Raw genomic sequence first — 18,162 nt, 5'->3', positions numbered from 1 at the left:
TGTCAACATATCTCCTTTGGCTGTGATGTAGAGGAGGTGGAAATTTTCAGGTTGTGTGTGTGATGACACATGAGTAAAACATCTCATGCATTGTTCTTTTTCTTCAGTGCCTTGTGGTGGAATACACAATGCAACTTGGACCCCACAAAATATTTCTGCATCCAATTTAGCAAGCCCCAGTGTCTCATTGTCCATCTGTACTTGGGTCATTGAAGCTCCCCTGCACCAGCAGGTCAAGATAACTGTGTGGGACTTACAACTGAACTCGCAAGACTGTACACAGAATTATTTAGAGTTTCAGGACTCATCAGAGGTAACAATTATTAGATGGTTGGCAATCATATCTAGTGAACTTTTTCACCGGGATTTGCAAAACCATTTAAAGCAATGAATGTACTATTAAATAAATTCTCAAAATTTCTTCCTGCTTAATGTGTTTTTCATGCTTATACAAAGCCTTCTGTTCAGGCATGTTAAGAAACTTGAACTGGGTCCTGTCAGTCATGAGGTTTCAGTTTTTCATGTGGCTAAGAATCATCAGGGTGTCTTATTAGAAAGACATACCATGGGCCCAAATTCAGAGGCAGATTCATTCACATGGCACCCATTAATCTGAATTTTTGATGAATGTCTCTATATGTCCACGCACCATTCTTGGAGAAACACTTATGTAGTTAATGGGACCTATGTATAGATAGGATAAATTGAGGGATCAATTCAGAACACAGGAAGTCAGCTAAGAGGCCATTTGGCACCAGTCCGGCAGCACTATATTTATGGTAATATAATAGAAGAAGGGAAAAAAGACTTTTGGTTTTAAAATACAAAAGGCTGAGTCTTAATTTTCCATGTGATAAGACAGTGAAGAGACAATTAAGACTTAAAAGTGTGATGTTGACAGAAGGCTCAGAGTTATGGGCATCATTCTCTTATGGGTAGGTATTAAAATAATGAAAATAATGATGTTATCCAGGGAAAATTTATAAAATAAGGGACTATGAACTTGAGAATGGATACCTGAAAACATCTGGGTGAGAACATCTGGGAATACCTTGACTGTCTCTATAGCATGGGAATCAACCAGCCTTCCCCAATTTCTCTCAAGAATGACGTGTTCAAACCCCTAAGTGCTGGCAATAATGAAATCCTATCTGTCACATTCTCAGTTTTCAAGGTCCTCCTCATTATAAACCTGAAGTCTCCTAGTTCTCACATGTGTCTTAGTGGGGAGAGAAAAGTCAACTTTCTCTGACACCCATATGGAGAGGTCCAAAATATGCTGGCTGCTGAGTAGACTTTGAACTTGCTGAGTTTTGTGCAAAGCCTAGATACTGATATGAGTCCTAAACTCCCACAGCAGTCAAGATATTGGGCTATCCTCATTCCATTGATAGTGATTTTTAGAACAAAATTCTAATTCCCCAGTGGTATTCTCACTGGAAGGACTTCCAACCAAGAGGAACAAGACCCTTTGGAATAAAGGTCTTTCAATTCATGAAGCTGAGATGTTGGGAATTGGGGCAGACCAGACATCTGGATAAGGAAATGTGATTTTCAGGCACAGGGTACATTTGGAACAAACCAGCAGCTAGACTGGCGCCAAATAAGACACAATATTTGTCTAAGCTTTGCACAGTATTTGTCATGATTGAATAATAGCTTTCAACCAAATACATAAAGGAAAGAAAATATTTCTGCCTTGGAAGGAGGGAGGAAAGACAAAAAAAATTGACTGATGGGTTGAGAGAAAATGGAACTCTCAAGGAAACCAAGGGTAAAATAAAAGGCCCTGGTTAGAATATCATGACAAGATTATGTCATGGGGGCCATTAGAGGGATGTGAGGTGGGTAATTGGCATTGAGTAGGTAAACACAGAAAGGAGAGATGACCGGCACTGGTGCTGGGGTGTCCAAAATCAGGGCATTTAGTGAGCTGAATAGAAAACCACTGAAACAGGCAGGGGGTCAGAGGGTCAGGAGTGCAGAAGATGACTATGATCTACAACACCCCAAGTCTTTGATAAATGAAGGGAAGTGACCAGGAGGAAAGTAAGAATGAAGAGAAAGGCAAGAGAATATTTTCTTTGGCCAGATATAGAGACCCTCAAGGGAAGACCAACTTTGAGGTGAGATGGAGGCAGCAGTGAGGAACATGGAGAAACCTCTCCACTCCCCACTCTCCCCCAACACTTTTACTCAATGAATTTTGAAATATGGGGGAAACATAACTTCAGTCAGGAGACTGCAGAAAAACCAGTTTTTACTGAAAGCCACAAAGTGGAAGGGTGGAGGTTGTGTACAAGCAGGGTTAACAGTGCAATTCAAGTTCATAGGCTACAGCAGACACAGGAGGAGACATTGGGTCAGGCTCAGGTAGAAGCACAGGTCAGTAACAGGAGTTTGCAAGCAAGAATATGCATGGGCCTTCAGTAGGTGCCCAAGAACTACAGCTGTTAAAAACAGCCATGACTGAGAGGCTGCAGATGTAATGACTTAAGTACAAGTTGTTCTTATGCAAGAAATGAGAGACATCCAACTGCGCGTACGCCACACATCATATTCTTGAGAGAGATGAGGCTGTTCAAGGGTTACAGAGGGAACAGGGACCTCATTCTAGTCTGTCTTGAGGGATTCACAGTGCTGCCAGGGGCTCTATTCAGATTTGCAAAGGGGTAGCAAGGGCTAGATCAAGGGGATCAGTGTAGGGTTATTCAAGGAGCTCAAGACTATGGAGCAAGCCACAATAGGAAGATTGCAGTGAACTCCAAAAGCTTGGTTGTACTGAGTAAGGGTGAAGGCTTTAGCCATGAAGTGGTGTGAATAAGAGGGTCTTGTTTTCAGTAGGGCAGTATCTGTTTCGTGGTTTTGTGAGACATTGGTCAATCCCAAAGCTAATGAGTGTTGTTGCAGAGTGCTTCAAACTCCAGTGTTGGTTTCCATGGCTACACATTTAAGCCATACTTTGCTATGCAGTTTCCTTCTGTTACTTGCCTGTTCTCTTATGCAATTGAATCTAATGCGATTTGGCTTCCATTTCGTTTCAGAGTCGTGGAAACCCGAAACATCGGTTCTGTGGCACAAATGCTTCAGCTGTGCCTGTGTTCTACTCTTCTACGAGTACTGCAGTAGTCATTTTCAAATCTGAAGTTTTAAATGGAAACTCTAGAATAGGGATCACCTATCAGATTGCAGGTGAGCCCTGAAGCTTCTTGTTATTCAAGAAAAATTGACTCATTGTGGTTTTTCTAAAATTGGCTCCTGTGAGTAAATTAGGGGTTGGTCACATCAACTACAAACAGATGAGGTAAACTCTTAATGAGAATCCAGGCCCAATGTAGCAAAGTGCTGAACTGGTTTCTGAAGAGGTAACAAGAATACAGTGCTCGCTAAAATGCTTAGAAAGTTACCATACCCTTCAAAGTCTATGGTTAATTTTAAATATACCAATTGTTTTATTGCTTGTGCACTTGATCACTACAGGAATCACTATGTATATTTTTACAGAAACTTTATCAAGATATAATTTCCATATCATACAATTTGCTGATCTAAAGTTTATAATTCAATGTTTTTTAATATATTCACAAAGTTGAATTTTTTAAAGTAGGTTGAAGGAGTTGTTTGCTTACTTTGAGAATTGTATTCTGAGAACATTTTATTTATGTTTATTTTCAACTTAAATTTAATTTGTTTTTGGTGAAAACAAGCAATAAAAATGCTTCTGGTTTTGTTACAAAAAAAAATGGTCAGGAGCAGGGATTTGCCAGCTCTGTCAGAACAAATTCACCAAAGGCGAGGAAAGGAAATCCTCCTGAAAGCCCTGTCTTGGAGGTGTGGCTTTATGTCTGAAAGAGTCTGAGTGTCAGCCATCTCCACCTCCATGTGATCAGAAAGTTCAAAGCATGCCATGATATTCAGCTTCAAAGGAGCGTGCTCATGGCCCATTCTTTATATGGCAGAGTTTTGTGTTAACAGGTCACTGCACTGCACTTGCTTTGTGCAACTCACGTCACCTCTTTGGGCCTCAGTTATCTGAAAGGGAACCAAAGAGGCTGATTCACTTTTGCTCAAGTTCCTTCCAATCCAATGGTCTTTCTGAATTACTCCTATCAAGTTGAAAGAGCATTCAATATTTCTCTGTATACTTTATGACTATTCTTTGCCTCTAAGGTTGCAACAGAGAATATACCAAGGCATTTGGCAATCTGAAGAGTCCTGGATGGCCAGATAATTATGAAAACAATGCAGATTGCACTGTTATTCTGACAGCCCCACAGAACCACACCATTTCCCTGTTTTTCCATTCATTTCGCCTTGAGGACTCAAGTGGCTGCAGACAGGATTTCTTGGAGGTAACATGCATTTGAATTCATTGAACTCAGTTGAGAGTTTTCACCTTTTGCTCTAAGATTGCTAACCATATATGTTCCTTGTATGTCTCATTAATTTATTCACTGTTCCGTCCATAAATATTTACTGAGCATTTTCTGGTCCATACACTGAAATACAGTAGGAAATAAGATATACTCAGGGCCTTCGGGAGGCTCAGAATAAGACAGATAGGGAACAGTCCGTTATCACATGATGCGAGAAGGATCGGTAGAGTGCAGCACAGCTGGGGGCATTCACCGTGTATGGGGGCAGAAAAGGCATCTCAAAGGAGGTTGTATGTGAGTTCAGACATGAAGACCCAAGGGAGGTCCCCTGTGCAAGGTGCTGATTTGGGGAGGTGGATTATCACTGACTTTCACTGACTTTAGACGTGTTGTGTGTGGACATAGACATGAAACCAAGGGGCCAGCATTGTGGTGCAGAGGGTTAAGCTGCTGCATGTGACACCCACATCCCTCATCTGAATTCTGGTTCGAGTCCTAGCTCCTCCATTTCTGATCTACACCTGGGAAGACAGTGGAAAATGGCACATGTGCTTGGGCCCCTGCCTACCCAGGAGACCAGGATGGTCTCCTGCCTCCGGTCTTTGGACTGGCCCAGACCTAGCTGTTGCAGGAAAGTGAACCAGTGGATCAAAGATCTCTCTTGCGCTCTTGCTTTCTCTCTCTCGGCACCCTCAGCTCTCCTTTTCAAATGAATAAATCAATTTTTTTGAAGGAAGAAATGAAATTGAATGATCCTAAACAAGTCACCCAATCTTCCTGGTAGCCAGATTAGTTTGGGGCATCTTCAGCATTCTGTAAGAATAGGTGTTCCTTTGCACAAGTGTTCTGCATTGCAGGGGGCATATTCTGTTGCTTCTTCCACACCCGCCACAAAATAGCTCTAATTTGGGCAAAGAAGCAACTTTGTAGTTTACCCATGCCTACCCTCCACTCCCACCCCCCAAAACCATCACAAAGATGCCACCTTGCCCCTGGAGAAACAAGGCCCCCACTCTGGCTGACTGTACCTTTGGGATTCCCCAGGGTTACAGTAAGAGCCCCTTCTTTGTCCTGGCAGCTCTACTGCACCTGCAAATGGCTACATAAGTGGAAGGGGACTGTTTTGTTCAGAGGAGGAACTTTTCTGAGTAAGCCTTCAACTGCCATGGACGTGATGCGTGGAGCTCACCACTTAACATTCTCCCATGAAGACCCCAGAGCTCCCTGACATGTGTCCTTTACAGACTGTTGAAAATGCACTCACTCTTGGGAAACAGACAGGCAGAACATGAGACTTGTCTGTAGAAAGGGGGTTGAAGATTCCTATGAATTGCCTTTGACCCCCGCCCTGACCTGAGGATGTCTGCATCAGCTTTGTCTCATGCACATGAGGGTCTTCAGTAAGATTTCCAAAAAGCTTGTTTGCTCCTCTGTAGCTGATCTGGAGTTTTACTTCTATTTTTTTTACTCTTTGATTAAATCTTTATTCATAAAAAACTGACCAAAATGCCTTGACCTTTGTAAGACAACATACTCAAGAGTTTGTGCAACAGGCTTTTTGTCTTCAGTAGTCGATTCTTTTCTGACAGTTTCTCAGCGCTGCTGCGTCTCTTACCCACAAAGCCTTCCTCTCTTCTTACTACCAGCAGCTTGCATTCCTGTCCTGATTTCAGCCCTGATTTGGTTTCTAGTGCTGCTGCTGTCCTGTACTCCCGAGTTTGTGCCTCTTGGCCTGGGAAGAATGGTGTGCTTAGCACATGGTCTTAGCATGTGGGCTTAGCTGTGACATGATTCCTGACACACACCATTTTCGTTTTGAGAAGCTCTCCACTACAGAGTGAATCCAAATCATTTTTTAATCAATGTTCTAAATATATAGAAGCTTATGACCTTTTTCTCTTTTTTTAAGATTTTCTTTATTTATTTGAGAGGTAGAGTTACATACACAGAGAGGGAGAGACAGAGAGAGAGGTCTTCCCTCCACTGGTTCACTCCCCAAATGGCTGCAATGGCCAGAGCTGTGCTGATCTGAAAGCAGGAGCTAGGAGCTTCTTCCAGGTCTCCCACACAGGGGCAGGGACCCAAGCATTTGGGCCATCTTCCACTGCTTTCCCAGGCCTTAGCAGAGAGCTAGATTAGAAGAGGAATAGCTAGGACTAGAACTGGTGTCCATATGAGATGCTGGCGCCACAAGCAGAGAATTAAGTTACTGTGCCACCGTGCCGGCCCCAGTTCTTGACTTTTTTCATTGGGAGTACTTGCCATGACAGGAAACCCAGAGGAGACAGCATGGGGTCTTCAAAAAGTTCATGGAAGATGCATAATAGGAAAATACTTAGCATGGATCTCAAATTTTTTGGCACCAAAATAAACTTGTCTTTTTATTTCCATTTTTCCACTAAATTTTTTTTAACAGGCAGAGTGGACAGTGAGAGAGAGAGAGAGACAGAGAGAAAGGTCTTCCTTTGCCGTTGGTTCACCCTCCAATGGCCGCCGCGGCCGGCATGCTGCGCTAATCCGATGGCAGGAGCCAGGTACTTATCCTGGTCTCCCATGGGGTGCAGGGCCCAAGCAGTTGGGCCATCCTCCACTGCACTCCCTGGCCACAGCAGAGAGCTGGACTGGAAGAGGATCAACTGGGACTAGAACTGGCGCCCACATGGGATGCTGGTGCCGCAGATGGAGGATTAACCTAGTGCGCCACAGTGCCAGCCCCATTTTCCCACTAAAATTTTTAAAGATAAATATATCCAGTTATTTACATGAAGTATGAGGCAAAAACAAGAGGATTGGATATGGAAAAGAGATAGCATAATCCTATGAGGTCAATGTCACAGTGCAAAGGCACTGGGGGAAGTAGATCTCAATTTTGATTCCAGGTCCTTGCCATGCATGAAGAGAAGAATCCTTAATGCTGGCATATAAAAAATAAATCTTACTAGGGAGACGAGAAAGCAAACACACGCACATGCACACACACACACTCACACACGTGAGCATAGGTGGGAAGTGGGCCAGGATGAGAGAAGGGGCGAGAGGAAAGTGGAGAGAGAGGGCGCCTCAGCGCCTCCTGCACCCCTGTCAGCAGAGAGGGGACAGAACGTTTCCCAACTGCCGGCCTCTTTGGTGAGTTCAGAAGGCAGTGGCTCTTTACCCAGATCCCAGGTGAAGAGAGGTGGGACGGCGAACACGTGAGAGATGGTGTCCAGCTCAGCCTGCCTAGCTATCTACCTGCCGTAGCCCACATCACAACCTGTCTCCATTCTCGCCCTGCCTGAGGAGACCGTTATTGACAGGAGTTAATGTTTATCATTTGCCTGCTGCATGGTGGGAAGCAAAGAGTGGCCCTCCAGCCCCGGGGGGTGAGAAAAAACTCCTGCCCTGGCCTGGCTGACCTTCCGTCCTTAGAAGGGGTCTGAATGTCCCCATCCAGTAAGCACAGACAGGAAACTGCAGCCGCGGCCTGTGAAGTGTAGCGGCGCCGGCGCCTGGGTCTCCCGAAAAGGCTCATGGGAAGTTTCTGAGCAGCCACCCTGGGAAGCCCAAGCACTCCACTCACATCAGCAATGGTGGGATTGGAGCTCTCTTCTCCAGGATTCTGACTGCATCACCAGCAGCAAAGGCCACTCTCTAGGCCACATTGGGAAGTCAGCCGTGTCCTTGGTACCTTCACCTCCCCTTTCAGGATCCTGTGATGGCCCAGCGAGGCCTGCTGCTCTCAGCTGCCGCTGTCCTCCCGTGAAGAGAGAAGTGAATGTGAGAAGTTACCAGCACCTTCAGTGGGAATTAATAGCTCACTCCTCCTTTCAGAGCCACAGCCTTGGAAGAGGACCCTGAGGGAAAGAGACCCCAGGTCAAGAGTGACATGGTGGCAGGTCAGGCCTGGAGCATTCTGCAATCTGATAGCTGGCTACTCTGTGCAGGCCAAGGCCACTTTGCTTAAACATTTAGTGGAGTGTTCAAGAAAACACCCAAACAGCATTACTCTCTTCCACTGGCTCCTACACAAGCCTGGGAGGGATTTCTCCCTATCAGCCCAGCAGGAGTAGCCACTGCACTGCTGGAGAAATCTGTAACTTAGAGCCAGCAATTAGCCTGATTTTAAGAGAATGGAGGAACTTCCAAGCTTTTTAGTAACTGCAGCAATCCAGTCAGATTTATATGATGTCGAGCCGCTTCCTAGTGCTCAAGTGCAGGTACACCACTTCCATAAGATGTCTTGGGTGTCCTCTTGGGAACAGGGCCCCTCGTGATGGCACCACAGGGGCCGGGGAGGACAGAGAGTGACTGCACTTGCAGGGCCCCCACTCTCCCTCCCACAGCTTCATCTCCTGTTTTGTTGTCTTCTCTAAGCCCTGAGTGAAAAGAAAAAGCGACACCACTTCAGAATGTGTTTTTAAATACATTTAACAACAGGCGGAAATTTTAGAGATCCATTGAGTTGCGTCCTTTTTTCCCCTACAGTCATTCCTTTTGTTCTGAACTTTATCATATTTCATACATTGTATTTTTTTTCCATAGCGCCTTCAGAGCCAAGTGTTTTACAGTGGGACAAAAATACACACACATACACACACGGCACAATTATAAAGCATGATAAAAGTAGAGTAAGCAATATTATTCCCTACCCCTGTTAAAAATTCACTTTAACTACATTCTTCAAAATGTTTCTCCAAAACCAAAGGCCACAAGATCATAGCACCAACTAGCATTTTAAGCATGCCCTCTAATAGGTCCTTCTGAATCCAAACACAAATTGTCTTCTCGTCTACAAATTGAGAATTTCTCCACTTTGCAAATGAAGGGGATTTCTGCATGTATTTTCAGAAAACTCTTCCTTGTTAAATAAAAGGATCAGGCTTTTCCCAGAAAAAAAAAAAAGTTGACATTTAAATTGTCTCATATACCTTAATGTATAACAATGACACTTGGAGAAGAAAATGTCATACAAGTATAATAATGACTGTCTTGGCTGGCGCCGCGGCTCACTAGGCTAATCCTCCGCCTTGCGGCGCCGGCACACTGGGTTCTAGTCCCAGTCGGGGCACCGGATTCTGTCCCGGTTGCCCCTCTTCCAGGCCAGCTCTCTGCTATGGCCAGGAGTGCAGTGGAGGATGGCCCAAGTCCTTGGGCCCTGCACCCCATGGGAGACCAGGAGAAGCACCTGGCTCCTGCCATCAGATCAGCGCGGTGCGCAGCGCACCGGCCGCGGCAGCCATTGGAGGGTGAACCAATGGGAAAAGGAAGACCTTTCTCTCTCTCTCTCTCTCTCTCTCTCTCTCTCTCTCAGTGTCCACTCTGCCTGTCAAAAAAAAAAAATAATAATAATGACTGTCTTATATTTAAAGGTGAGAGATGGAAGCAGTGACAGTTCACCATTACTCGGCAAGTACTGTGGAACTCTGCTGCCCAGCCCTGTCTTCTCTCAGAATAACCAACTCTACCTGCGATTTAAGAGCAACAGTGCAGTTTCTAGTCAGGGATATGAAATCATCTGGACCTCCTCACCCACTGGTAAGACAACTGCCCCGTTGTAATGGAAAGCACTGTAAGTGGGGAAAACATTAGGAGCCTCATAGAAAAAGCCACCCAGGTACCTTATCATTTTAGTTATCTGTACTTGATTATTTTCTGTAAAAAACAGATTTTTGACAATGAAATTATTCTTTAAAAGCCTACATTTATTCATTATTTCTCTAGCAAATATATTCACATATACAGCATATCTAAGGTATACAGATTTTTTGAAGCCTTTATAGATTTGATTTTGTCCAACTTGACTGTTGGGTTGGTCATTAAGGTAGTTCTCTGCGAGTGTAAAGATGGAAGTTTACCAGAAAGCTGAACAGCAAGTGAATTCTTGGGGCTTAATGAACAGCTCTGCTCCTTGTGGTCCCCATCATCTCATGGCAGTCCTGGAGCTGGATTCCTTCTTCAGGGTAGAATCTGCTTGCATTTTTTATTGGTTCTATAGCAAGGAACTGAAGAGAAATGTAAGTCCTATCAATATGTTTAACTCAAGAGAGGAAGAATCCCTTTATGAAATGTCTCAAAATGTGTCAATACTTTTAAAGTAAAAAAAATGATTTTTTCAAAACCACTCATTTTCAATATATTAAAACATAAGAAAGGAATCCTGATGAAATCTTGGCCCCTAAAGGAAGCTTAAGGATGATGTCCAATGCTTTATTTCACAGATGAGAGAATAGAACACCAAGATTACAAAACTGCCCCAGAGGCACAGCCAGACTGTACTGGAGATAGGTGTAGGCCTCCGCATTCAGGTGCCCACGGCAGGTGCATCGTAGTTGTTATACCAGGCAGCTTCTTCTGGATCCCACGGATATGTGCTCTTAATAACGACGGCTTTTGTGTACAAATGAACAAGTCAAAGAAATTGACCTTAAGACCTAAGGAGCTTTGCCTTTAAGTATAACCGTCTTGGAACTGGTGGTTCTTTGGTTGCTAAAGATATTTTTATTATAAAGTCAATTACTTCCCAAGCTTACCATAACACCCTCTCTCAGGGGTAAGCCAAGAATTTTACTTTTAATCTTACTGCAATGTTCTTATCATCCACTCAGTGTTACAGAGAACTCTGTACTATCAAAAGCACAGACAGCAACTGTCTCCTGCAGTTAGTTACCTGACCACACTCTCTGTTTTTCCATCCACCATTCTCAAAGAATGGTTCTGAAGGAAGATGTCCATTGATCACCAAATGCTGGGGAAAGAATGTGTGCTGGGGGCAGGTGGTGGTTAGCAGGTGTGATATAGCCCAACAAAGAAACAGGAACCGAGGTTTCCGCCTGGCCAGCTGTTGCAGAGCCTCAGCGCCTTAAGAGGATACCACGAGTCTGATTGCCTCTCATGCCATTCTCCCCTCGCAGGCTGCGGTGGGACTCTGTATGGGGACAGCGGCACCTTCACCAGCCCTGGCTATCCCAGCACATATCCAAACAACACTCACTGCGAGTGGACCCTCATTGCTCCTGCCAGTAGGCTCGTCACCGTCAGCTTCTACTTTATCAACATTGATGACCCTGGGAACTGCCTCCAGAACTACCTCATACTCTACAACGGGCCGAACGACAACTCGCCGTCCTATGGACCCTTTTGTGGAGCAGTGAGTACAACAAACACTTGCGGGTTCCCACTGGTTGTTCTAAAACTACTAGAGTAACTTAGTATAGACTTTAAAAAGTAGATACATGCCCAGTAGGAAGCACAACTCAACAAATTTCAGTAGTTTGTTTTCTGGCTGGGCTATTTAGGGAATACGAGTGCCATCTGGTGGTCATTGCATTAAATAACTCTTGATGTTACCAAATGAGAATGCCTAAGAATCACCCATGCAGCCACTCGACATTGCACAGGTCCAGTTCCCACCCAAAGCTACTGAATCAGAATTTCGGGTGAGGCTGGGAGGGTGGGGTAGGAAAGAACATGCTGTTTTTCAAAGCTCCCTCTGTGAGTTCAATGCATGATCCAGGGTGGAACACTCAGAGTTTTTGTTTGTTCTGGTTTTTATTACTCTACTTACTTTTTTTTATTAACATGTAATGCTTGTACAGTTATATGGAGTACTGTGCAATATTTAAATACATCTTCAGCATAAACAATCAAACCAGTTTACCAGCCTTTAATACCCATGTGTTTTTCTCCATAAATAGAATAGAACCAGAGAAAATGTGGACACTCAGATCCATTTCATATACTAGTTGCTGAAAATGGCAGGATTTGCTTGAAGAAATGGTGACTAGTGGTTTGATTGTTTCTGTAAGCTCTGATGTGACAGGTCATCTCTAAATGTCAAGTTGGAATCTGACATGGAGGCAGTACTGCAGGCATCGGCCCTGTCTGTCTCCTTATTATTTGTGGAAGTAGCTGCTTGAAGAGCTGTCAAGTGAGGGAAATGTGGCTGGGGAGAGGCAATTTGTTTCTCATTGTCCTGCTCTTTCTCTAGTGAGTAAAGGCTTTCAATCAAAGAATTAGAGAAATCTAGATAGTTTTTAAAACATAATTATTTATGGCCGGCGCCGTGGCTCACTAGGCTAATTCTCTGCCTGTGGCGCCGGCACACCGGGTTCTAGTCCCAGTCAGGGCGCCGGATTCTGTTCCGGCTGCCCCCTTCCAGGTCAGCTCTCTGCTGTGGCCCGGGAGGGCAGTGGAGGATGGCCCAAGTGCTTGGGCCCTGCACCCCATGGGAGACCAGGAGAAGCGCCTGGCTCCTGCCATCGGATCAGCGCGGTGCACAGGCTGCAGCACGCCAGCCGCGGCGGCCATTGGAGGGTGAACCAACGGCAAAGGAAGACCTTTCTCTCTGTCTCTCTCTCTCACTGTCCACTCTGCCTGTCAAAAAAAAAAAAAAGTGCACATATCTAGTTCTGTGAGTATAGGAAAATTCTCAGCATTTATTAATTTTATAAATAATTATGTTTTTTTTTTTTTTGACAGAGTGGACAGTGAGAGAGAGAGACAGAGAGAAAGGTCTTCCTTTGCCGTTGGTTCACCCTCCAATGGCTGCCGCTGCCGGCACGCTGAGGCCAGCGCACCACGCTGATCCAATGGCAGGAGCCAGGTGCTTCTCCTGGTCTCCCATGGGGTGCAGGGCCCAAGCACTTGGGCCATCCTCCACTGCACTCCCTGGCCACAGCAGAGAGCTGGCCTGGAGGGGGGCAGCTGGGACAGAATCTGGCGCCCCAACTGGGACTAGAACCCAGTGTGCCGGCGCCGCAAGGCGGAGGATTAGCCTAGTGAACCACGGCGCCGGCCGATATGTGCACTTTTTAAAAAAAAAGATTTATTTTATTTATTTGAAAGGCAGAGTTACAGAGAGAGGTCTAGAGAGAGAGGTCTTCCATCCACTGGCTCACTCCCAGATGGCTGCAAGGGGTGGAGCTGTGCTGACCTGAAACCAGGAGCTTCTTCCAGGCCTCCCACATGGGTGCAGGGGCCTAAGGACTTGGGCCATCCTCTACTGCTATCCCAGGCCATAGCAGAGAGCTGGATTGGAAGAGGAGCAGCCAGGACCAGAACCAGCACCCATATAGGATGCCAGTGCTTCAGGCCAGGGCTTTAACCTGCTGTGCCACAGTGCCGGTCCCTAGATATGTACACTTTTAAAATTATGTATTTATTTGAAAGGGTTACAGAGAGAGAAGCAGAGACAGAGAGAGAGAAATCTATCCACTGGTTCATGACCTAGATGGCTGCAATGGCTGGGGCTGAGCCAGGCTGAAGCCAGGAACCAGGAGCTTCTTCCTGGTCTCCCACGTGGGTAGTGGGGGCCCAAACACTTAAGCCATCTTTCACTGCTTTTCTCAGGCACATTAGCAGGGAGCTGGATAAGAAATAGAGCAGCTGGGACACAAACGAGTGCTCATATGGTCTGCCAGCACTGCAGGCTGCAGCTTTACCCACTACACCACAGTGCTGGCCCCAATATGCCCATTTTTTAAGCTTTTGGTGTTTACGTTTCTCCAAGTGTTAAATTTGCTCTTACAAATGTGGAAATATAGTCTCATGTGTAATTTTTTTCTTGAAGATACCACTGATTAACATTTCATAAATGGTAACAATAAACATAAAACATGGACATCAAAACTGTAAAACATAAATACACAACCCAAAATTAGTTTATATGCAAGCATTGGTGGAAAAACTCCTTATATTACTGGTGGAGATACAAACCCAAGGTGATCTGAAGATACTTTATGTTCTGGATAAAATAAATGTCATTGTGCTCAGAGAAATCCTGTATCACTCACAGCTATAGAGTCTGGACATCTAGACAAAGAATAGCAGGAAAACAAGGAGAAGCAAAGCAGTGTAAAACTTCCATTAATTCCATATTAGTGGGTCAATGTGTAATAAGGATTTAAAATTTGGGAACAGATTAAAATGGAAATCAAAAGTTCACAGTAATAAAAATATCACATATCTTTATAGATATGTTAGGGGTAAAAAACTCCTGCATTCATTTTAATAACTTACTGTTTTGGAAATAAATAAGTTGGTGTTTTGATGTCTTGGGTGAGCATTGCAGTCCAATGATGTCAGCCTGACACGAGCAGGACTTTTTGTCTGTTTTGCTCATTTTTTATAACTCTAGTGTTAAAAGTAACTGCTACATGAGAGAATCTTGATCAATACCCATCAAATGATTGATTAATGAGAGGAAACATTAAGTAATGAGACCTATCTGTCCCCCCTCTTATACACACACTTGTTTTCAACAAATTTTTAACTTAGTATTTTATAATTATTTCCTGAGATAACATATTTTTAATTTATATTATTGTTAAAGGTTTAATGGCTCTACTAAATAAAGAGTGTAACAAACAAAAAAGGAGAAAGACCATTGTTCAGCAAGAAAATAAGTAAGGGCTACACAATAATCAAATGAAAAGATGTTCAAATTCACTCAAGAGATATTGATTGATTGATTTAAGGATTTATTTATTTATTTGAAAGGCAGAGTCATAGAAAGGTAGAGGCAGAGAGACAGAGGTCTTCCATCTGCAGTTCACTCCCCAAATGGCTGCAACAGTTGGAGCTGGGCTAATCCAAAGCCAGGAGCCAGGAGCTTCTTCCTGTCTCCCACATGGGTGCAGGGGCTCAAGAACTTGGGCCATCCTCCACTGCTTTCCCAGGCCATAGCAGAGAGCTGGATCAGATGTGGAGTAGCTGGGACTCAAACCAGTGCCCACATGGGATGCTGGCACTGCAGACAGTGGCTTTACTTGCTACCCCACATCACCAGCCCCACATAGATTTTTAAATAGTCACAAAGTCATTAAAGCTAGAGTAGTATAAGATCCCTAACAATTTGTTTGACTATGACTTAAAAATTTTGACAATACAAAATATTGCAGCAAAACTGATAAACATGGGCATTTCTTTTTTTTTTTCCTTTAATTTTAGCTTACATGTATAAGGGGGAACATATGGGTATTTCTCTGGCTTATTTCATTCAACATGATGCCCTCTAGTTCTAACCATTTTGCTGCGAAAATAAAATTGTATTGAGGTATATTTCACATACCAAACAATTCACTCAAATTGTACAATTTAATGGACTTTAATAACTTCAGAGATTTGTGTACCCATCACCACCACAACCAGTTGTAGAACATTGTTATTCCCATAAGCAGTCATTTCCCATTTCCCCTCAACTCCACACACCCAGCAATACTCTTTCCTGAGGGATCCACATTAATTCCTGGCAAAGTTATCCTAGAAATATGAGGGTACTTCAAAAATTTCTTGGAAAAGGGAATTAAGAGAGATGGTTAGGGGCAGGCATTTGGTGCTGCAATTAAGACAACGCATGGGATGCCTGCAGTCCATGTAGCAGTGCCTGGGTTCAAGTCCCAGCTCCATTCCTTATTCCAGCCTCTTGATAATGCACACCCTGGGAGGCAGCAGGTGATGATTCAAATAGTTGGGTCCCTATCACACGTCTGGGAGACCAGGACTGTGTTCTGGGGTCCTGGCTTGGAATCCAGTCCAGTCCTGGCTGTTGTAGGCATCTGGGGAGTGAATCAGCAGCTGGGAGTGCACTCCCCTGCTTTCACTCTCTTACGCGTCTCACTCGACTTTCTCTGTCCTTCAAACAGCTAAGTTTAATTAATTTTGTAAAAGATAAATGTATTTTGGTACAAAACTTTGAAATCCATGCATGTGAGTGGTCTTTAAAAAGCTCATGGAAAATAGGTATTATGAGAAAAGGATGCATGGATTTCAAAACTTTTTTTATACCAGAAGCTTACCTTTTAAATCAGTTTTTCTCTGAACTTTGTGAAGTTTCCTCAGTGGTACAACTTCAATATAAATTCTGTAAATCTTCTTTATATAGTACTATTTTTTACTGGGTTCATATTTCTAGAAAAGCATTCAAATTTGTGAAAAATAAAATTTGTTAACTTTTTTATTCAACTTTAGGACACCAGCATAGCACCCTTTGTAGCTTCCTCAAACCGGCTCTTCATCAAATTCCATGCTGCATATGCAACGCAACCCTCTGCTTTCCGGCTCACTTGGGACAGCTGAGGGAGCGAAACCACGTGTGTGCTCCACTGCGGGTCCACAAGGCATCACCGGACAGAACTCTGCCATGCTGGCACACGACCCCTGCCCGCGCCATGGAGAACTTTGTAGTTCTTACTGAAATATGCATACAATCAGTATTTGTGCCTTTGTTTTTTGACTGTGAAATATAGCTGCTTTATTCTTGACTGTGCGTGTTATTCTTATTTCTGATATTTTGGGCTGAGAAGTTTAAAATTCTTTAAAGAGTTGGAAATAATTATGACATGTGATGTAAAATTTTAAAAGTTAGTGACAAAATAGAAGTATGATTTTCACTGTGGATGCCCGATTGGGGGTAAGAAATGTTGAATTGTACACAATTATGCTGCATCAGCTTTTAAATTGTTAATACTTAGTCTTTCACTATGGTATCTATATAAATTTTCAAGTTGAATTTTGGTAAAGTGTGTGTATATATATAAAATATATAAGTAATAAATATATACACATATATTATATATATATATACATATATAAAAATCCGCCAGGTGTGAAACAAGCTTCTGAATCAAGTTTCCTGTGTTTGAGATGTTTGGTTAAGTACTCATTTAACCATCTGTAAAATGAGATCATTTTACTTTTCCCATCGAGTTGCTAGGATTAAATAGGTTTCTGCAAGGGAAGTATTCAGAACAACATTTGGTACAAACGAATTAATCAATATATGTTAGCATCTATGTCTGTCAGAGGTAGGATGACTGAGTGCCCCAGCAGACAAACATACTTGCCTAGTCTCGTCCACACACTCCTCCAAGGTTGCACCAAGTCTAACCTATCTTCACCTAAGGGATCTGAACTCCAAGAATCTTGCCTTGGCTACAGAAACCTTAATTGCTGACCTTGGAATTCTCTCCCATTTGCCTAGGGCTTCCGCTTTTCCCCCATATTGAGCCTTTCCCGTTTACTCTCAGGCCCCTGGATTTCCCTTGTGCGTGAATCTCTGAGTGTTTTCTCTCTTGTAGGTTCCTTTGGCTTTGTTTCTCACCTAAGCTTCAGACCCCTCATTTCCAACTGCCTGCTACATAGGACCACACAAATGTCCTAACTACTCCCATTCAACATAGCCAGTGCCAAATTCTCTCCCTCTGCCTTTGGCTTCTTCTTTGCCCAAGAAAATCAGCTCTGTCCCTGCTTCACTGCGCATGCGTGTGTGCACTGCACGTGTGTGTGTGTGTGTGTGTGTGTGTGTGTGTGAGAGAGAGAGAGAGAGTTTGTATGTGTGTAACTGGAACCATAACCCTGCCTTCGATCCTGGCTTTGATACTTCCCTCTGCTACACCCCAGCATTTTATGGCTGATTGCTGCCATGCCTCCCTCCCTTTCATTACCACTCTGACTGTCCTAGAGAAATTCCTTATTCCTGATCTCCTAAGCTACTCCAGGCCTTCCAAACTATACCCTTCTCTACTTCTGTCTGTCATTTACACTACTAGAAAGTATATTTCTATACTGGCTCCTGGCTTCAGATTGGCACAGCTCTGGCCGTTGTGGCCATTTCGGGGGTGAACCAACAGATGGAAGACTTTGCTGTCTCTCTTTCTGCCTCACCTCTCTCTGTGTAACTTTGTCAAATAAATAAATAAAATCTTTTTTAAAAAAGAAAGTATATTTCTATAAAGCACAGCTCTTATTTTTTAAATTTTCTGTTCAAAAGCCTCTATTAGCTCTCTGCTATTTATATGAAAATAATTCA

The 18,162-nt window shown here is 43.6% G+C and overlaps 1 protein-coding gene across 1 annotated transcript in view; it reads left to right on the top strand.

The window, feature by feature from the left end:
- CUBN (cubilin) overlaps positions 1 to 16,615 on the top strand; it is a 288,990-nt gene extending 272,375 nt beyond the window's left edge. The window contains exons 62-67 of the mRNA XM_051820614.2: positions 108 to 313; positions 3,045 to 3,192; positions 4,171 to 4,352; positions 9,725 to 9,890; positions 11,267 to 11,502; positions 16,323 to 16,615. Coding sequence (XP_051676574.2) covers positions 108 to 313; positions 3,045 to 3,192; positions 4,171 to 4,352; positions 9,725 to 9,890; positions 11,267 to 11,502; positions 16,323 to 16,430 — 1,046 coding nt within the window. The 3' untranslated portion in view covers positions 16,431 to 16,615. The remainder of the gene's footprint in view (positions 1 to 107; positions 314 to 3,044; positions 3,193 to 4,170; positions 4,353 to 9,724; positions 9,891 to 11,266; positions 11,503 to 16,322) is intronic.
- Positions 16,616 to 18,162: the final 1,547 nt, after the last annotated feature.

This window comes from Oryctolagus cuniculus, chromosome 13, assembly GCF_964237555.1.
Source record: "Oryctolagus cuniculus chromosome 13, mOryCun1.1, whole genome shotgun sequence".
Classification (NCBI taxonomy): Eukaryota; Metazoa; Chordata; class Mammalia; order Lagomorpha; family Leporidae; genus Oryctolagus; species Oryctolagus cuniculus.
This window is presented reverse-complemented; position numbering and strand designations above follow the sequence as displayed.